The 23,106-nt window shown below is 46.1% G+C and overlaps 1 protein-coding gene across 3 annotated transcripts in view; it reads right to left on the bottom strand.

Annotated features, from left to right (window-relative positions):
• TMEM207 (transmembrane protein 207) overlaps positions 1-23,106 on the bottom strand; it is a 198,495-nt gene that overhangs the window by 11,508 nt on the left and 163,881 nt on the right. For 2 of the 3 annotated variants that reach the window (XM_069617448.1, XM_069617449.1), the window contains one exon: positions 4,848-4,987. The exons of the other annotated variant lie outside the window; for it this stretch is intronic. In XM_069617448.1, coding sequence (XP_069473549.1) covers positions 4,848-4,987 — 140 coding nt within the window. The remainder of the gene's footprint in view (positions 1-4,847; positions 4,988-23,106) is intronic. 3 annotated transcript variants of the gene reach the window in all.

Below are 23,106 nucleotides of genomic sequence, written 5' to 3'. Positions count from 1 at the left end.
CACACACACACACACACACACACACATGCATCCCCCCCACACACACACAAACACACACACACACTCAGAAAGGCACCATCTACTGGATGCAAGTCACACACATACACACACAGCCCCCCCACACACACACACACACTCAGAAAGGCCCCTCTACTGGATGCAAGTCACACACAAATGCAGCCACACACACACACTCAGAAAGGCACCATCTACTGGATGCAAGTCACACACATGCGCACCCCCCCACACACATGCCCATCTACTGGATACAAGTCACACACACATGCAGCCACACACAGACACTCAGAAAGGCACCATCTACTGGATGCAAGTCACACACACACACACACAAACACATGCAGCCTCACACACACAAACATATACACACTCAGAAAAGCACCATCTACTGGATGCAAGTCACACACACACACACACACACATGCAGCCCCCCCCACACACAAACACACACACACTCAGAAAGCCACCATCTACTGGATGCAAGTCACACACACACACTCAGAAAGGCACCATCTACTGGATGCAAGTCGCACACACACACACACACACATGCAGCCCCCCCCACACACAAACACACACACACTCAGAAAGCCACCATCTACTGGATGCAAGTCACACACACACACTCAGAAAGGCACCATCTACTGGATGCAAGTCGCACACACATGCGGCCACACACGCACACACTCAGAAAGGCACCATCTACTGGATGCAAGTCACACACATATGCGCAACCCCCCCCACACACACACGCCCATCTACTGGATACAAGTCACACACACATGCAGCTACACACACACTCAGAAAGACAACATCTACTGGATGCAAGTCACACACACACACACACACACACACACACACATGCAGCCTCACACACACAAACATACACACACTCAGAAAGACACCATCTACTGGATGCAAGTCACACACACACACACACACACACATGCAGTTCCCCCCCACACACACACAAACACACACACTCAGAAAGGCACCATCTACTGGATGCAAGTCACACACACACACACACACACACACACACATGCAGCCCCCCCACACACACTCACACACAAACACACACACACACTCGGAAAGGCACCATCTACTGGATGCAAGTCACACACACACACACGTAGCCCCCCCACCCACACACAAACACACTCAGAAAGGCCCCTCTACTGGATGCAAGTCACACACAAATGCAGCCACACACTCAGAAAGGCACCATCTACTGGATGCAAGTCACACACACATGCACAACCCCCCCACACGCCCATCTACTGGATACAAGTCACACACACATGCAGCCACACACACACACTCAGAAAGGCACCATCTACTGGATGCAAGTCTCACACACACACACACACACATGCAGTCTCACACACACACACATATACACACTCAGAAAGTCACCATCTACTGTATGAAAGTCACACATACACACACCCACACCCACACACATCCAGCCCCCCCACACACACAAACACACACACACTCAGAAAGGCACCATTTACTGGATGCAAGTCTCACACACACACACACACACACACACATACACACACACACTCAGAAAGGCACCATCTACTGGATGCAAATCACACACACATGCAGCCACACACGCACACACTCGGAAAGGCACCATCTACTGGATGCAAGTCACACACACATGCACACCCCCCCACACACACACACCGATCTACTGGATGCAAGTCACACACACATGCAGCCACACACACACACACACACTCGGAAAGACACCATCTATTGTATGCAAGTCACACACACATGCAGCCCCCCCCACACATGCAAACACACACACACACACGCCCATCTACTGGATGCATGTCACACACACATGCAGCCCCCCACACACACACTCACACACAAACACACACACACTCAGAAAGGCACCATCTACTGGATGCAAATCACACACACACACACACATATGCATCCCCACACAGGCACACAAACACACACACACACACTCAGAAAGGCACCATCTACTGGATGCAAGTCACACACACACAGGCAGTCCCCCCCTCCCACACCCACACCCACACACACACACACACACACACACACATACACTCAGAAAGGCCCCTCTACTGGATGCAAGTCACACACAAATGCAGCCACACACACACACTCCGAAACGCACCATCTACTGGATGCAAGTCACACACACATACGCAACCCCCCCACACACACGCTCTTCTACTGGATACAAGTCACACACACATGCAGCCACACACACACACACACTCAGAAAGGCACCATCTACTGGATGCAAGTCACACACACACACACACACAAACACATGCAGCCTCACACACACAAACATATACACACTCAGAAAGGCACCATCTACTGGATGCAAGTCACACACACACACACCCACACACATGCAGCCTCCCCCACACACACAAACACACACACACACTCAGAAAGGCACCATTTACTGGATGCAAGTCACACACACATGCAGCCACACACGCAGACACTCAGAAAGGCACCATCTACTGGATGCAAGTCACACACACATGTGCACCCCCCCACCCCCCACACACACACACCCATCTACTGGATACAAGTCACACACACATGCAGCCACACACACACTCAGAAAGACAACATCAACTGGATGCAAGTCACACACACACACACAGCCTCACACACACAAACATACACACACTCAGAAAGACACCATCTACTGGATGCAAGTCACACACACCCACACACATGCAGTCCCACTCCCACACACACACAAATACACACACTCAGAAAGGCACCATCTACTGGATGCAAGTCACACACACACACACACACACACACACACACACACACACACACACATGCAGCCCCCCCCCCACACACACACTCAGAAAGGCACCATCTACTGGATGCAAGTAACACACACATGCAGCCACACACACACACACTCAGAAAGGCACCATCTACTGGATGCAATTCACACACACACAAACACACACGCAGCCCCGCAGGCCCCCAACACACACAAAAACACACACTCAGAAAGGCCCATCTACTGGATGCAAGTCACATATTTATTTCACAAAGTGTATTGCTTATAATGACATGTCCCCAGTGTGTTATCTGAAAAGGTAAGGATAAGAGGAATAGTGTGAATGTGCAGGGGGCCCAAAGAAGGGGCGCGCTCTAGTTCCAGTTCCCTCGCTTTAGGTGCTATAGTTTTAGTTTTTGTTTGCAAGCAGTAAAGCAAAGGTTGTTCGGCCCTTAATGGAAGTTGGTACATCCACACCTTCTGCGCACGCGAATAAACCTATTGATACATGTAAAAAGTGCTGTCATTTCTTTAATTCTGCGCATTTGTTTCGGGTATTTTCTGTAGTGCTGCCTGAGCCTAAAGAGCAGCTGTGTCCTGTGTTACGAAAAGATGACTTTAGCGATTAATGTCCCTGCGGATGACAGGGGGTCATTTTGCCTGTTTCTTTACCCCCACAACATATAAAAAGTTACGGATCTGTTATTCCTAGAAACCAAAGAACACAAGCCGCCAGAAGGAAGGAATAAAAGAGATGAGCCCAACAAGGCATAAAAACTGTCATCTCGATTTCTGTCTGCAGCGCCTCGAGGCTGGTGACAGGCCGTGCTCTATACACTCCTAATTAAACTACACCGGTCCAGAGAGCAATACGCATGGCCTTGGGAGGACACACGCGTGCTCGGATGGGGCGTGTCCTGCAGCCAACAGAGGAGACGTGGTGCCAGGGAGCCGCGCCTTGCACGCGGAGGGAGCAGGAACTGTCGGCCATCTTTAAAGTCTCCATTTTAGACCTGTGACGAACTGGGCACATTTCGCCAACAGGTCTACGAAAATGCAGGAGCCCCGATAACGCAAGCTAACGTGGCCAAATAAACTGTTCTGTGGCGTGGTGTGCACCCTGGAAGGCCTACACCACCGTCGAGCTCACTGCACATTGCAGCGAGGAGATGTGTTCATTTGCGAGGGCACTCCAGGGGCCAGATTACAGAAACTTTGCACCGGTGCAAGTGCAAAGTTTGCACGGTATTAGCACTAGGGCAAAGTTTTCCCTATTTTAAAAACACTGGGACACATTAAAAAAAAACATTGCACCTCGACAAGCACAGTTTGGCATATTAAAAGCACCAGGGCTAAAATTGCCCTAGTGCTAAAAAGATACATTTTTGATGCATTTTTGCATCAGGGCAAAGTTTGCCCTAGTGCTAATACAATTCTGTATTAGCACTTGGGCAAACTTTGCCCTGGTGCAAAAATGTAGTGAACATGCATATTCTTTGCAGGAGGGCCATTTTTGCTGTGATGCTTTTAATATGCCAAACTGCGCTCGTCGAGGTGCAATGGTTTTTTAATGTGTCCCAGTGTTTTTAAAAATAGGGTAAACTTTGCCCTAGTGCTAATACCGTGCAAACTTTGCACTTGCACCGGTGCAAAGTTTCTGTAATCTGGCCCCAGAACTCAAATGCTAAGTAATTCTCCTCTGAGCAAGAGTAGCATCGGCAACCCCAGACATGTCCCAGAGAACAGGTTATTTGGCTATGCTCATTCCCAGTAGCAGGGCTCCCCGAATAGTTGCCTGATTTCCCTACAGGTTGGTACCATTCGAAGGACAGCCACAGCACGGCTGCACAGGCACAGGATTTTCTGACATGTGACTACGTTTCTTTAGACTCCACTGCCTTGTCCTGTCAGGAGCTGGTTTGTGCGCCTCCCTTTTCACGTGTAAAGTAAGGGGCCAACGTCCTAATGCACCTCAAAGAGGTTTCATGAAGTTGAATTAGACAATCACAGCTCAACTCACCATACACAGGGTCTGAATCGTTGAGGGCGACAATGGTGAGAGTGCGGCGGGAAGCAAGGCGGTGTCGTTTCAACCAGCACTGCAGGCACACGACAATCACGCAACAGAGTGTGATAATCAGCAGGAACAGCAAGGAGAACCTGAAAGACAAGACAAGCACAAGGGACAGATGAACCAGGCACAGTCTGGACCACAAGGGAGTCACAAACAAATACAGCAAGCAGAACCTGAAAGACAAGACAAGCACAAGGGACAGATGAACCAGGCACAGTCTGGACCACAAGGGAGTCACAAACAAATACAGCAAGCAGAACCTGAACGACAAGACAAGCACAAGGGACAGATGAATCAGGCACAGTCTGGACCACAAGGGAGTCACAAACAAATACAGCAAGCAGAACCTGAAAGACAAGACAAGCACAAGGGACAGATGAACCAGGCAAAGTCTGGATCACAAGGGAGTCACATACATATACAGCAAGCAGAACCTGATGGACAAGGCAAGCACAAGGGACAGATGAACCAGGCACAGTCTGGGTCACAAGGGAGTCACATACATATACAGCAAGCAGAACCTGAAAGACAAGACCAGCACAAGGGACAGGTGAATCGGCGACAGTCTGGACCTCAAGTGAGTCACAAACAAATACAGCAAGCAGAACCTGAAAGACAAGATAATCACAAAAGACAGATGAATAAGGCACAGTCTAAACCACAAGAGAGTCACACACACCTACAGCAAGCAGAACCTATAACACACACAAATCACAAGGGATAGCTGAATCAAGCACTGTCTAAACTACAAGAGAGTCGCAAAGAAATACAGCAAGCAGAACCTGAAAGACAAGAAAATCACAAAAGACATATGAATAAGGCACAGTCTAAACCACAAGAGAGTCACACACACCTACAGCAAGCAGAACCTATAACACAAAAAAATCACAAGGGAGAGCTGAATCAAGCACTGTCTAAACCACAAGAGAGTCGCAAACAAATACAGCATACAGATCCTGAAAGACAGGACAATCACAAGGGACAGATGAATAAGGCACAGTCTAAATCACAAGAGAGTCACAAACAAATACAGCAAGGAGAACCTGATATACAGACAATCACAAGGGACAGATGAATCGGGGACATTCTGGACCACAAGGGAATCACAAACAACTACAGTAAGCAGAACCTATAACAAGGGGCAGATGAATCAGGGACAGTCTGGAACACAAGAGAGTCACAAACAGCTACAGCAAGCAGAACCTATAACACAAGAAAACCACAAGTATAAATCATACACTGTCTAAACCACAAGAGAGTCACAAACAGCTCCGGCAAGCAGAACCTATAACATAAGACAATCACATGGGACAGGTGAATCAGGCACAGTCTAGCCCACAAAAGAGTCACACAAATGTACAGCAAGCAGAACTTGGAAGACAAAACAATCACAAGTATAAATCATGCACTGTCTAAACTACAAGAGAGTTAAAAACATCTACATAAAGCAGAACCTATTACACAAGATAATCACAAGGGACAAGTGAATCAGTCACAGTCTAGAGCACAAGGGAGTCACAAACAAATATAGCAAGCAGAACCTATAACAGAAGACAATCACAAGGGACAGCTGAATCAGGCACTGTCTAAAACACAAAAGAGTCACAAACAGCTACAGCGATAAGAACTTATAACACAAGACACTCACAAGGGACAGCTGAACCAGGCACTGTCTAAACCAGAAGAGAGTCACAAACAGCTAAAGCAAGCAGAACGTGCAAGACAAGACAATCACAAGTATACAAAGTATACATTATTCACTGTTTAAACTACAAGAGAGTCACACACATCTACATAAAGCAGAACCTATTACACAAGATAATCACAAGGGACAAGTGAATCAGGTACTGTATAAAACACGAAAGTGTCACAAACAGCTACAGCAAGCAGAACCTATAACACAACACAATCACAAGGGACAGCTGAACCAGGCACCGTCTAAAACACAAAAGAGTCACAAACAGCTCAAGCAAGCAGAACCTGAAATAGAAGACAAACAAAAATATGACTCATGCACCGTCTAAACAACAATCGAGTCACACACACCTACAGCAAGCAGAACCTATAACCCAAGAAAATCACAAGGGACAGCTGAATCAAGCCACTGTCTAAACTATAAGAGAGTCACACCCATCCACATAAGCAGAACCTATTACTCAAGACAATCACAAGGGACGAGGGAATCAGGCACAGTCTAGACCACAGGGGAGTCAAAAACAGATATAGCAAGCAGAACCTATAACACCAGACATTTTCCCCTTCACTGGTGACAATTGCACGCTCTGCTGATCACCTCTGTTGTCACCCCATATAGCCTGACAGTTGGATTTATTTGGTTGGACGCTCTGCTGCTCACAGTGGATTGTTATGGACATATTTTAGTTGCGCCCTTGTGCCGTTCGGGTTAGGTTTGTTGGGACTACTTCACTGGGAACAACACCTTGGGACCTGTCTACACCCTCAGATTTTACTGCCTTCACAGTCAAGTAGGTACTCTGCATTTTCACCTTGCACTGCAGGTGAGAGTTGGGTTGTATGGGGATTGCGGTTGCCTTCCAGTATCCAGTACTCTGGTTTTGATCTTGTGACCTTGCCTTTTTCCCCTAGCTCTGTTGCTGCTCCTGACTTTTCTCCCAAGCCCCTGGCATGTCAGGGTCTTGGGGGAAGGTTTTCTCTGTCTTCGGTCTATGATCTACAATTGAATCTACTGAGAGTAAGAGATTCTGAGCAGGCTCATTTCTTCATTGCTCCAGTGGTTCACGACAGATTAAGGAGCCTATATAGCCTACCCGTATGGATACTGGGACAGATCCTATGGCTGCGTTGCTGCAAGCCTTTTCTGCCCTATGTACTGATATGGCGTCTGGCCATGCAACACTTCACCAGCGTATGGACGTGTTACAGAGCATTGTGCAACCCCTCCCTCCTGATGAGGAATTTGGGGATGCTGTGGTTGCCGTCACACCCCCTCCAGCTCCACAACCGCAACCACCTGCTCCAACACCGGTTGCTCTTCCTGGGCCTTTTCCATTGGCCCTGCCGGAGCGTTTTTTAGGCGATCCTAAAGCCTACCGGACATTTGTAAATCAGTGCTGTCTGCATTTCCTTTGCAGACCTCTAGCCTTCCCTGACACCAACACGAAAGCGGCATTTGTGCTGTCCCACTTGGGCGGCACAGCTGCTGCTTGGGGCAACCCTCTCCTGGAGGCCAATGATCCTGCCTTATATGATTTTGACGCCCTTACACGGGCAATGCATGCCGTCTTTGATGCTCGATATAAGGCACAAGCATCTGATCTAGAGTTTCTTGTTATCACTCAGGGGAAACAAGACCTCCTGCAGTACCTTGCTCATTTCAATCAATTAGCAGCCGAAGCAACCTGGCCCGGACAAAAGAAGGCTGCAGTATTTTACAAATGGCTCTCAGAAGAACTTAAGGATGCCTTGTCGGTGGTGCCTTCTAGTCCATCTGGGTTTCCAGAACTCATGGATCTGGTCCTACAGGTGGACACCCGGCTTAGGCAACGATGGGGTGAGCATAGAACTCCCGACATGCACCCCTCAAGAAACGAACCCTCTTCCGCGACCCCATCAGGAGATAGCGAGCCGATGTAGATCGGGGCTATCAGGGGCCCGTTAAACAAGGCTGAGAGGGAAAGGCGTATGACAAACAACCAGTGCCTTTATTGTGGTCAGGCGGGCCATTTCATTCGTGTATGTCCAAAGAGGCCACTGAAGATGGCAGGAAACGCCAAGACCCATTCTTGAACCGAACCGGGAGGACGAGTCCGCTCATGAACGGTTCGGACGGTTCTTGTCTGTCTTCACACATCTATCTGTTTATGTGTTTCTCCACCTCAGCCAAGATATCCTTCTCTTGCCCGGTCATGATAGATTCCAGTGTTAGTGGCAACTACATGGACATCCAGTTAGCCAAACAACATGGCTTGCCTCTGTCCCCTAAATCCAAACCTGAAGAGGTACAGGCCGTGGATGGTTCCTGCTTAATTTCTGGATGTGTCACGGAAAGCACAGGCCCCATCATGATATCCACTTCTGAGGGACACTCTGAATCGATCTCTTTTGACCTCATTTCAACTCAGCAGTTCAGGGTTATTCTCGGGCTGTCGTGGTTACAAACTCATAACCCCGTTATCAATTGCGTTCAACAAACGGTCCACTTTTCTTCTGACTACTGTACCAAACAGTGCCTTCAGAATCATCTTGCAGCTGTGTTCTCACCCTGTCTAGCTATGGTAACAAACACTCCTTCGATCAACGGCACGTTACAAACCCCTGCTCCTGAGTTGCCCTCTGAGTATATGACTTATGCGGATGTGTTTGACAAAGGCCTCTCTGAAAAACTCCCTCCTCATCGGAGTTACGATTGTCGCATCAATTTAGTGCCTGGGGCTGTCATCCCTCATTGTCGTATATACTCCCTCACTCAAAAAGGGGAAGAGCATCTGCGGGAATACGTAGAGAAAACATCGCAGTTGGGTCATATACGGCCTTCTCCTTCCCCTGCCGCCTCTCCAATATTCTTTGTGCCTAAGAAAGAAGGAGATCTGCGTCCTTGTGTGGATTACAGGGCTCTTAATAAGATAACCATCAAGAACCAGTATCCACTGCCTCTCATTACATAGCTTTTGGACAAGCTATCCTCCTCCACTGTGTTTACCTCAGTTGAATTCCTGAAAAAGGGGTGCACATGTGTTCTTCCAAGGTACAAGCGGTGCTGGAGTGGCCTGTCCCGACTTCAGTAAAATCCTTGCAGTAATTTCTGGGCTTTGCAAACCTTTACTGTCGCTTCATTGCCTCCTTCTCTGAGATTGTCGGCCCTCTCAGCCGTCTCACTAGTCCTTCTGTCCCGTTTTGTTAGGATCAAACCACACAGGAGGCCTTCCAGAATTTAAAAGAGGCGTTCACTACTCCCCCAGTCCTGCAACACCCTAATCCTGCTCTTCTTTTCATTGTGGAAGCCGATGCCTCCGCTGTGGCGGTTGGGGCTATCCTATCTCAGGTATGCCCCTCTACGCGTCAACTTCACCCAGTGGCCTATTATTCCTGGTCCTTAACTGAGGCAGAACACAACAACACTATCATGGAAAGGAAGCTGCTCGCAATTTGAGCTGCTTCAAGGAATGGAGGCATCATCTCCTAGGAGCTCGGCATCCTGTTGTCGTCTATACGGATCACCGTATCCTACAGGTGCTGTTGCATGTTAAATGTACCAATGCGAGGCAGATACGGTGGCATCTATTCTTTACGTTATTTGATTTTACGGTCACGTACCGTCCCGGCCCAATGAACGGCAAAGCAGATGCGTTGTCTCACCTTGGCATGGATCTGGACACACCCAAATCGCAACCGGCTATTCTGCCCTCTGTTTCAGTGATCTGTGTTTGTCCCGTGTCTTCTTCGCTTCTGAATCACCTAAGACAATGGGCAAGAGATCATTCCTCTCATTTTGACGCTTTAGGTGTCAATCTCATTTTGGGTCTCCCTTACGTACAAGGGAAATTGTACTTACTCGACAACAATTCCAGAACCCTTGCTTTGGAATGGTCCCATGATTCCCTGCTAGCTGCACACCCAGGACTGGCAAAAACATATGACCTTCTACACCGCTGGTGTTGGTGACCAGGTATGAAGGAAGAAGCCAACCTATATGTCTCTCGATGTGCTACCTGCGTTAAATGCAAAAGACAACCTGGGAAACCACTGGGGCTCCTAGTGAGAATGTCCTTAGCTCCTCGTCCCTGGCACACGGTGCCCCTCGGCTTTGTGCCAGACCTACCTGTGGTCAGGAAAATGCTGACCATCCTTGTGGTCGTAGATGTCTTCACCAAGATGGCGCACTTCATACCATGTCGTGGCATACCCACTGCCACACAGTTGGCAGCTTTATTTTTTTGATCACGTAGTCCTATATTTCGGACTTCCTGCGGTAATGATCTCTGACCGCGGTTCTCAGTTTACATTGCGCTGTTGGTATGCGCTGACTAACTCCCTGGGCATTGAAGCACGCCTTTCATCAGCATACCATCCTCAGACCGATGGTCAAACGGAACACACCAATGCCACCATGGAACAGTTTCTACGTTGTCTTTCTTTACAGCACCAGTCTAACTGGTTATCTGTTCTAGGAGCTGCTGAATTTGCTTATAATAATTCTAGGTACTCCTCGATCAGTTGCTCGCCATTCTATGCTTTGTATGGGCAAAACACTAGGATTCTTCTGCCTGTCTTGGGCAAGGATGAGTATGAGGTCCACGCTATTCTTGGCACTCGGCTTCACAGGGGTATGCAGTACTACCTGGTTGACTGGAAGGGCTACGGTCTGGAGGAGATGACCTGGGAGCCAGCCTCTAACTTACATACTCCCTGCCTCTTGTGTTTGTTCTGGTCTACACGCCTCCAAGGTGCCTGGCATGGGGTCCCTTTGCATGGGGGGGTACTGTCATGACCCGGACAGTACTCTGGTTTTGATCTTGGGACCTTGCCTTTTTTGCCTAGCTCTGTTGCTGCTCCTGACTTTTCACCCAAGCCCCCGGCCTGTCAAGTGTGTTTCCTCTCCTGCAGGTTGCGCTCTTGGGGGGAAGGTTTTTTCTGTGTTCGGTCCACGATCTACGATTGAGTCTACTGAGAGTAAGAGATTCTGAGCAGGCTCATTTCTTCATTGCTCCAGTGGTTCACAACATAACCGTCTCCACTCTCACAAACTATCCCTGGACCTACTTGACTCTATTCTTACATACCAGGCATCCAACACTACTTTTGCTACCGAGGCACCATACCTTGGCCATAGGCGCTCCTTAAGTATACGTAATGTTAAGCACCGTTGTGTCATAAGTACATCTTTATCCTCCATGCTCCTTGACCTGCAACTGTCTGCACTGTATCCTATGAATGTATGAACACGTATGTACCTGTCTGTGTACTGTAGCTAAGCACTGTAACTAAGCTTTGAAACTTCTTGCACTGCTGCGCCAAGCGACCGAAGGGTTAGGTGCGCATTACCAAATCAATAAACAAACATCAAATAAACGACAACAAAGCACAGGAGAGTCACAAACAGCTACAGCAAGTAGAACCTAAAAGACAAGACCATCAAAATTATGACTCCTGCACCGTCTAAACCACAAGGGAGTCACAAACAAATACAGTAAGCAGAACCCATACCACAAAACAATCACAAAGGACAGGTGAATCGGGCACAGTATGAACCACAAGAGAGTAACAAACAGCTACAGCAAGCAGAACCTGAAAGACAAGACACTCACAAGTACAATTCGTGCATTGTCTAAACTATAGGAGAATCACAAACATCTACATAAAGCAGTACCTATTACTCAAGACAATCACAAGGGACAGGGGAATCAGGCACAGTCTAGACCACAAGGAAGTCACAAACAAATATAGCAAGCAGAACCCATAACACAAGACAATCACAAGGGACAGCTGGATCAGGCACTGTCCAAAACACAAGAGAGTCACAAACGGCTACAGCAAGCAGAGACTATAACATAAGACAATCACAAGGGACAGGTGAATCAGGCACAATCTAGCCTACAAAAGAGTCACACAAATGTACAGCAAGCAGAACTTGGAAGACAAGACAATCACAAGTATAAATCATGCACTGCCTAAACTACAAGAGAGTCAAAGACATCTACATAAAGCAGAACCTATAACACAAGACAATCACAAGGGACAGCTGGATCAGGCAAAGTCTAAACCACAAGAGAGTCACAAACAGCTACAGCAAGCAGAGCCTGAAAGACAAGAACATCACAAGTATACATCATGCACCACCTAAACCACAAGGGAGTCACAAACAAATAAAACAAGCAGAACCTATAACACAAGACAATCACAAGTATAAATCATGCACTGTCTAAACCACAAGAGAATCACAAACAGCAACAGCAAGCAAAACCTGAAACACAAGGCAATCACAAGGGACAGATGAATCGGGGACAGTCTGGAACACAAGAGAGTCACAAACAGCTACAGCAAGCAGAACCTATAACATAAGACAATCACAAGGGACAGATGAATCGGGGACAGTCTGGAACACTTTAGAGTCACAAACAGCTACAGCAAGCAGGACCTAAAACACAAGACAATCACAAGTATAAATCATGCTCTGTCTAAACCACAAGAGAGTCACAAACAGCTCCGGCAAGCAGAACCTATAACATAAGACAATCACAAGGGACAGATGAATCGGGGACAGTCTGGAACACTTTAGAGTCACAAACAGCTACAGCAAGCAGAACCTATAACACAAGACAATCACAAGTATACATCATACACTGTCTAAACCACAAGAGAGTCACAAACAGCAACAGCAAGCAAAACCTGAAACACAAGGCAATCACAAGGGAAAGATGAATCGAGGACAGTCTGGAACACAAGAGAGTCACAAAAAGCTATAGCCAGCAGAACATATAACACAAGAAAATCACAAGTATAAATCATGCACTGTCTAAACCACAAGAGAGTCACAAACAGCTCCGGCAAGCAGAACCTATAACATAAGACAATCACAGAGGACAGGTGAATCAGGCACAGTCTAGCCCACAAAAGAGTCACACAAATGTCCAGCAAGCAGAACTTGGAAGACAAAACAATCACAAGTATAAATCATGCACTGTCTAAACTACAAGAGAGTCAAAAACATCTACATAAAGCAGAACCTATAACACAAGACAATCACAAGGGATAGCTGGATCAGGCATAGTCTAGAACACAAGAGAGTCACACTCATGCACAGGAAGCAGAACGTGAAGCAGAAGCAATCACAGGACATAGCTAAATCAGGGACCAGCTAAACAACAAGGGAGTCACAAACAGCTACAGAAAGGAGAACCTGAAAGATAATATAACCACAAGTATAAATCAGGCATTGTTTTAACTATATGAGAGTCACAAACAGCAACAGCAAGCAGAACCTGAAACACAATACAATCACAAGTTACAGCTAAATCGAGCACCATCCAAACCACTAGAGAGTCACAAGTAATACAGACATCAGGTGAAATCTAGACGTCATTGAATAGAGTCACATGTAACAAATACATAGTGTGCAATCTAGAGCACAAGGCAGTCACAAACCGCACACGCAGGGAGAACCTACAAGTCAAGACAAGAGAATCGACACAGGTACAGCAAGCAGAGACACACAAAAATCAAAATAGCAAGCAAAAACTGATATGTAAGAAAATGAGATGAAGCCGACATAGCAGGCAGAACCTGAAACATAAGAGATATTCACAAGCAGAGCCTGACATACAAGAGAGAAGCCCAAGCATATGTAATAAACAGAACATCGAAATACAGGGATGTGTGAAAACCAGGCACATCAAGTAAGCAAACTAAGTCACAAGTAATATAGGGTGATCAGAGGTCCCGTTTTTTGCCCGGACTGTCCTGGTATTTGCTGCTCTGTCCCACTTCCCAAGATTATGTTTCCATTGAAAAACTGCAGTGGTCCTGGGTTTTTGTAGTATGTCTTCATAGCTGGCAAGCAGGAATGCACAATCTCAGACAGAAGAAATGCTGCATTATACAGCTTAAGATAATGTTAGTTTGTGATAAATGAATTGTAATATGTGTTTCTTTGAACAGCAACACTTAAACCCCCTTCTTCTCCAAACGCTACTGAAGTGTTGTGCCTTGACAGCCACTTTCAAGAGTTAGTCCTACTTTTATGTTATTTGCTCTGTCCTGGTTTTTTACTTTTTAAATCTGGTCATCATAAAGTAATGGCGTAGCAAGCACAACCTGGAAGACGTGGTAATCACAATCAACAGAGATAGTAAGCAACATCCAGAGACTCCCGAACAGGCATGGCAAATAGAACCTGACATAACAGACAATCACAAAACTGACCCAATAAAACAAGAGAGAGTTACATGCCAATGTAGGCAGCAGACACTGAAACTCAAGCGAGAACCGCAAACAGAACAATCACATGAGGCCAAAAGAGCAAGCAGAACATGACACACATGAAAACCAACATTAGTGGAAAGACACACCAGACACACACACAAATCCCATCCAGCAGGAGCAGCGAGCAGCACCTGGCACAGGTTAATCAAAGCCAACAGGAGCAACATGAACAACCGGAAACTGCAGTAGCAGTTACACCCATATTCACAACCAGCAGGAGTCGTCCCGGAATCTGAAACATGGTAATCACGAACAACAGGAGCATAAGAAAAAGCAGTTATTAAACACCTAAAAGTAACAGGCACGGCTGGTGGAAGCTGAACTACACAAGACAGCCATAAGCAAGAGATGCAGAAACACAACCAGAAGAGGAAGGAGCAACAGTAGGAACAGCAGTTAACAGGATCCGTTCAGCAACAGCCGCAGCACGCGGATAATCCCCTTCAAAGCACAGAGATCTGGTGTGTGTGCTATGGGCGAGGGTGGGCAGGTAGTGGGTGCGAGTGGCCAAGGGGACAGGCATGGCCAGGGGTGGTCAATGAACGGGTAAAAGGCCAAACACCCACACAATACCCACAGGCTGTGTGTCCTTCCTCACGGGTTCATGTGCCTTCAGTCCTGAGAAGGCTCTCCTGGCTCCCAGTGAAACCCGGCATTAACTTCAAGCCCCTCCCACAAAGGCTTGCACAGAAGTCCCCTTGCTATAGCAAAGCCTGGATCAAGTGCCACCAATCCTCCCATCCCGTAAGAGGTCATTTCAGCCCCAAAGTGCAGGCTTCTCGCTTTAAACTAACTCATGGCTTTGGCCACTCATGCACTGTGATGGCTGTACACAACTGGACCACTTTACCATTAAGCCTTTGTTGCATTAAGTAAACTTTCCTAGTTTGATTGTTGTTTTCTTGTTCGGTACCTGCCTGTTCTCCCACCTTCTCAGTAAGGAGCTACTGTGATTCGAGCCCCGAGATTCACTTGGGTTGATAGCCCCCACCCTAGCAACAGCCATCACACAGATCCCTCCCCTTTTACCTTCCTTTGCTAATAGTTTCAGCTTTCAGACGGTGCTCACAGCGCTACCTAATAGACAAAACTAAAAAGAAAACTGCTATATCATACAACAGAGCGAATCAGAAACATTTATAGCAAACAGGGAATAGAAAGTAACAGGTAAAACAAGCCCAGCCTGATACATTAGAGATTCAGAAACTGCCATGTCAATCAGAGCCTCAAACACATAGAAAACACAGAGAATCAAAACATCAAAGCAGGCACGTTATCACTAGAGCAAAGCCATGGTAGGCATGAACCATGGCAGAGAATCACAATAGCAGGACATAAAAAAACAAGCAAATCACAAGAACCAAGTACAGCAAGCAGGACCTGACACACAAGAGAAACTAAAAAGGACATCGACCACACCTGTACCATTGGAGCAGCAAACAGAAGATCAAACATAATAACAAGAGCAGTGAGAACAATAGGAACAGAATAACAAGAGCAGTGAGAACAATTGGAACAGAATAGCAAGAGAATAGGAACATAATAGCAAGAGCAGTGAGAAAAATAGGAACAGAATAACAAGAGCAGTGAGAACAATAGGAATCACATTCACAGTCAACAGGCAGTGCAGGAGCATTGCATACATCTCAATAGTTAAAAGTAGAAAAGAAGCAGGCAGAAAATAAAAAGAAAAAGGTGCAGCAAATAGAACTGGAAAAAGAACAATAAAAAGTGGAGGGATGAGTAACACAACCTGAATCTTGCCTGATATAAGAAACAAAACTAAACAAGCGAGTCAGATCCACAGAGAAGTCTGTTGCAAGCTGCGAAAACACCTGCAGGTTTACCCCAGACAGCCTACGAAGTCAGCTGGGCAGAGGGTGCCGAAAAAGAAAAGAAGACATAAAGACACCAGGTGCAATTAGGCTGGTCAGAAATAATAAGGTGCCACATCCTGAACAAACGTGGACCAAGAAAATATTTGGAAAAATACATGAAAAATCACTAAATAGAAAAAAGAAACATGCATCTTTGCCATGTGTACAACAAGATTAAGACTCCTAAAGAAAGATTGATGGCTAGTCGAGCGATATGATGTTGTTTTTTTGAATTAAGTGTATGTTCTGATGAAGGCCTGACTGCACACTAAACAAGAAGATTGCTATGGAGGGGCGGATCTTTATTAAGGGCCGAAACATCCCGTGTCGACAGATCGTTCCCTATCAAAACATCCCCATAATAAAAAAGGAGGAAATAAAAAGTATCAGAACTTACCCGCTGGGTAACGCTTGAACGCATAAACCATTGTTAAAAAGAGACACTATATGCTATTCCATCTAACTCATCCTTGAAAAGCATGGGCACTATGCATGTATATTAGTGAGAACGAACTGCTTCTTTAAAATAAATCCCTATGGTACTGTTGCCATACCCATATGGAGCAATATGAAGAACTTTCTGGAAAATGTTGATTGCATATGAAGCACTTTAAGTACTAACCCCACATCGCACTTACGCTCTTTACAGAGTAGACATGATCTAACTATCTGGTGGCCTGCTCGAAAAAGTATGTCTTTGTGAATGTCAAATATATGTGATAATTGTGTGACTTTTACGACACAAGAGGGAGGAGTATCTTAAACTCGCTTGTTTAGTTTATGAGCCTCCACTTTTCGGATAGAAGCCCCCTGATAACAAAATGTTGGGGTTGACCCTCTATGTTAAATATGATATGATATGGCATTTATTACGCGCCTATACATAGGCAAGGGAGGGGGAACAGAGGAAGACAGAGACAACGATCTTACTAGGCCAGGTGTCATTCAGATCACGCAAGTGCAGGGGAAGGGGGACAGTGCAATACATGGGATAATAGAATAAATAAAGCAATAAGTAAAAAGTATGGCCAGTGGGAGGCAAGTGTAAGGGTAAGTGCAGACATCAGGTGTCAAGTGCTGGTAGGGGGACTGTTGGGATACAGAAACAGTCCCCAAGTGCGGGGGTTGCCAGAGAGGCAGTGCAGGTGTGAAACTGGCAGGGGAGGGGACCTGGGCCCGAGATCAGAGGGCGGCCAGGTAACCAGTGCAGTTTCAGTTTCAGCCAGGAGTTCAGCAGGGGAGAGGAGGAGAGAAAGCAGAAGCAAAGAGGAACGTTTTGAGGTGCTTCCGGAACCAGAGATGGTTCTCCCCAAGTTTCAGTAAGGCAGGGATGCTGTTCTAGAGGGAGTCCCAGCCGAAGAAAGAGATCTACCACCAACTCGTTGCTTGGAGAAGTGACTGACCCTGAGGGAGTTGGAGGCGGATGAGCAAAGAGCTTGAGAAGGAAGATATTTAGGAAGAGAGAGTTGAAGGTATTGAGGTCCCAGGCCCCAAAAGGTCTTGTTTACAATGCAGAGGGTTTTGAACTTAATCCTCGCAGCCACTGGGAGCCAGTGCAGAGATTTCAGTCCTGGGGAGATACAGTCCTTGGGCTTGAGGCCAAGGACAACTTTCACAGTCCTGTTCTGGATGAGTTGCAGAGGGCCGAGAGTAGAAGCAGGCAGATTAAGAAAGAGGCTGTTGCAATAGTCCAGCCTAGAGAGAACCAGAGCTCTGGAGACAGTGAGCTTCTGGGGGAAAGAGAGGAAAGGAAGATTAACTCTGAGGAGGTCCAGCTGGTATTGTGACTTCATAGAGACGTCAGAGATGTGAGGAGAGAAGGAAAGTGTGGAGTCTAAGATGACCCCGAGGTTTTTAGCCTCGCAGGTGGAGCGAGAAGAGGGCCAAGAGACGCTGGCCAGAGAGTGACAGGAAAGGAGGGAGCGGGTGTGCCGATGAGGAGAATCTCAGTCTTACTGGCATTAAGGCAGAGATCATTGGCGGCACACAACTCCTGGATAGGAGACAGACAGTCAGAGATGAGAGAAGGAGAGGAGGTGGCTGAAGGTAGCCTGAAAATGAGCTGAATGTCATCCACATAGCTTTGAAAGTTGGGGCAAAGAGCGGCAATGCAGTGGGCAAGAGCTGCTAGGTATTGGTTAAACAGCCAGGGAGAAAGGTTAGACCCCCGGGGAACACCACAGGTAGAGATAGAGGTGAGGAAGGACCCAAGTTGATCCTGGGAGGGTCAATCATAGAGGAAAGAAGTCAGCCACACCAGGGCCTGTTTGGTGATACCCAGGTTATCATAGAGATGATAAATGAAGCACAAAACAAAGCAATCAACCAACCAAAAGTAGAAAAACCATCAACTTAAACTTTGACAACACCATTCACAAGCAACTGGAGCAGCCAGCAGAAGACAAAACACATCACCCCCAGGCAAGAGGCTCAGAGTTCCTCTACAGTAAAGTATACTCTGAAGCACATGCTCCATGTAGGCATGTGTGCTGCTGTCTTTGCCAAGTTTTTTTTTTTATAACTAAAGGGATAGCCCCTACTGTGGAAGGAAAAAAGGGCTAAGAAACAATATGGAACAAAGAAAAGCTCCAACCACAGATATATTTATCAACACTCTCCTAATGTTGGAGTGTCATACCATTTAAAGGAAACTTGGACACAGAGCTTCAAAACGTAAGCTCAATAACCTTTAAATATCTTGTTAAATCATCAAACCAAAACAAAGCTGAGAGGCTAGGAAATAACTTCTGCTCAGTAGTACTTAAATACAATTTATTGGTTTTCTCAAATTCACCAACAATGAAAATAAATATACACTCCAAAACTGTCTCATTCCTAAACAGAGAAATAAGGCATGAATACAACACTATTAATTGTTTGCACAGTAGGTGGGATTAGTATCATCTAATAGTGCAGTAAAAAAAAAAAGGAAATAGTAAACTAATGCATACTGAACAAAAAACAAATGCGGTTTTACTTTTTGATATGTTTCAAAAAATGGTTTCGTTATTCTTTGACACAATTGCGATAAGTGTACTGACCAATTACTCGGTCCCCATGTTTGAACAGAGGCTAGTCAATAAGTCTAACCTAGAGATGGATAACCCACAAGTGTAAAGAAATAAATTCAAACAGAGCGGTACCCAATTGGTATGATACAAACAATTGCTCGTGATTCATACACTGTCAACCAGGGAGATAGGAAAAGGAACACCGATTGCATCATCCCTCAATGCAGCCAGGTGCTAGAATTACCCCCACTGGATTCAAGAAGATGTAAACGGTCAAATCAAAGTATACAAATCAATTGAAAAGTCAGAGGACCAAAACCATCGGTCTACGCCAGGGGGAGGGGCCCCCTATCGGGTTGTACAGGTCAATGGTGCACAGATTGTGCTTGGCCTTGGGTCGTTTCGGCTGAAGAATGGAACGCCTTCGTCTGGGCCTCAGGTTTGGAGATCTCTGTATGATAGCAAGAGAGAGACAAGAAAGAAGGTGGAGAACTGGAATTGGGTCTCATTTTCTATTAAAAAAGCACAAAAGTGCTGGCTTGATTGAATTAACATTATAAAAGGATATTGATCTATTAGTATTGACCAAATCAGTAAAAATCTGATTTGTATACAATATTGGAGCTGCTGAAGGACCAACCCGTGGGTGTGTTCGCAGGACTTCGCCGCGGCGGGGAGAGTTCCAGTTTTATTCTAAAAAGCTGTCAATACCAAGTAGGTGTGGTTCCACCTGTAGATGCATCTACACGTGAAAGTTCAAGCGTCCTACTGTAATCAGGACGAGTAACACCGAGCGTAAAAATCTAGGAGAGAAGAGAAGGGAGAGACGAAAGAGGAATGAGAGAAACCCCATGTCACATCCTCTACATGTTGTCCAACCCTGTAGTAGGGCTTGGTATAAAGCGCAATTCAGTTAGTGCAAAAAGGCAGGACACCGGGCGTAGTACCTTAAGTGCTTCTTTAGGTGGCGCAGGCCCTGGTGCAGTAGCAGGGTCTGGATGGACTGGTGTGCTGCCGGGTGGAACAGCCTGTCTACGACTCCCTAATTTCGGAAGGTAGCTAAACGGGAGAGAGAAAGAGGAGAGCCAGGGTCAATACATCTAAGTAAACAGAGGCGTGGAACAGCCTACTGTGAAAACAATGTACGGGGCGGGTTACGCTGGATCAGTAGAAGTGCTTACCTGAGAGCGGGTGGAGGGAGACAGATACCACGTTTGTCTCCGTTAACTAATGTACTGCGCATGCGTGGGAAGTTAGTGAAAGAAAATAGGACCCCACGCATGCGTCTAGCGACAAAGGCTCCCGTTGTCATGGTAGCAAACTTGTATGTACGAACTGCCGGAGTGGTGTCGTATGCGAATGGAGTCACACAAGGAGAGAAGCTAAGTAATTCCTTTCCAACAAAAGCTTTTAGGCACTGTAAACACATAGGGGGACGATGTGTGGTGTCCCGAGATCTGGGAGCGTCCAGGTTCGAACAAATGCATATTATGCATCTCAGGGGCAAATCGAGCGGCGGGCTACTACTGCTATACTTGCCCCAGGGAGACATGAAACACTGGTATGGCAGTGGTCAAATCACAGTCTTCCTGTAGTGAGTCAAAACGAAAGAGTAGGCTGCTATTCCTGTGAGAAGACAAAGCACCTAATGAAGAGACGTGTACCACTGGGCATGGCAGTGGTCAAATATCAGACTTCCTTAAGTGAATCGAAATGGAAGGATAGACTGCTATTCCTGTAAGGTGGCAAGGCACACTGCTGATTGGTAACAGAGTGTCTAGAGGGTATGATTAATCCCTAAAAGAGACCGCACAGGTCTCTAGTTACCTTTTAATCCCAAGTCACTTTTGCTTCATTGAGGCCATGTGTCAGTGTCTGGAGTTTGAAAATCCACCAGGCTTCCTTGTGTTTCAGAGCATTTTTGATGTTAGTGTTACTCTCCAGTTTATCAATGACCCACCAGGTCATATCATCAGGGTTGTGGTGTTGCTCTAGGAAGTGGGAGACCAAAGGGGCATTCTGTGTTTTACACCGAATACGTGAACGGTGTTCATTTATCCGTTTATTAACTGGTCTTTGTGTCTGACCCACGTACCTTAGGCCACAGGGACACTCAATCAGGTATATTGCATTGATGGTTTTGCAATTGGAAAAGTGCCTCAGTGTCCAATCTTTGTTGCCAATCTTGAACGTTTTGACTTTCTTGGTAGATTTACACACTACACATTGGCCGCATGGGTGATGGCCCGAGAGATCCCTCAAATTCCAGAGGGTTGTCCTGGATGTTTTCTTTAAGCGGGCATGGGTTAGATGGTCCTTAAGGGTCTTGGCACGTTTGAGTGCCATTCTGGGTGGTGTTTCATTCGGCAGACTCAACTGTATTAGTGGCCAGAATTTCCTGATGATTTGCTGGATTTTTGTGGTATTCTGTCCAAAAGTAGTTACACATGTTAGTCTGTCCTTTTCGATTCTTCTGCCCTTGGGAGCAAGAAGGCTTTCACGAGGAGTGTATAGTGCTCTTTTACTGGTGTTTCTTACAAGTTTCTTCGGGTACCCTCTTGCTCTTATTCTTTGCTCAAGGTCGCTGCATGTTCTTTGAACTGGTCTGTTTCCGTACAGTTACGTCGAACCCTTAAGAATTGCCCATATGGCAAGTTATTCCGTAAGGTACTGTGGTGGTTGCTATTGTAATGTAATAGCGTGTTCCGGTCTGTTTCTTTCCTGAATAGATTGCAAGAAAGTCTGTTTTCTTTAACTTCTATTCTCAGATCAAGGAAGTTGATATTTTCATGACTGTACTTCATAGTAAATTGAATTTCTTTAGTTCGAAGGTTCAACCATTTATGAAATTCATCGAGTGTTGACGTTGTTCCATGCCAGATAAAGATGATGTCATCTATATACCTGAACCAGTTGGAAATGTGGCTCAGGTATGGGTTCTGTGATGTAAACACATATTTTTCTTCGCAACTGGCCATGAAGATAACCACCAGACTCGGAGCAAAAGCAGCTCCCATGGCCGTTCCGTTGATTTGTATAAAGTAATCATCATTAAATGTAAAGTAGTTCCTTGTCAAGGCCAATTCCAGAAGTTGAACAATAAAGTTGACTGGAACCCGTTTGTCTGTCAGGTGATGAGTAAGATGGTCCCTGATGCATTCTATAGCAGCTTCCTGCGGGATATTGGAATAAAGTGCTGCAATATCCAAGGTGACCAATAGATCTGTTGGCTGGTTGAAGGGAAGGTTCTCGAATTTATTGATAGTGACCATCGTATCCCTTAGGTATGTTCTTGTCAGCTGGCTCAGTGGTTTGAGGAAATGATCTATGAATTTACAGATCGGTTCCAAAATGGAA

The sequence above is a fragment of the Ambystoma mexicanum genome, chromosome 10, assembly GCF_040938575.1.
Source record: "Ambystoma mexicanum isolate Mex_15411 chromosome 10, UKY_AmexF1_1, whole genome shotgun sequence".
NCBI classification, from domain to species: Eukaryota; Metazoa; Chordata; class Amphibia; order Caudata; family Ambystomatidae; genus Ambystoma; species Ambystoma mexicanum.
Note: the sequence above shows the minus strand (reverse complement) of the source record. Positions and strands in the feature narration are given on the sequence as shown.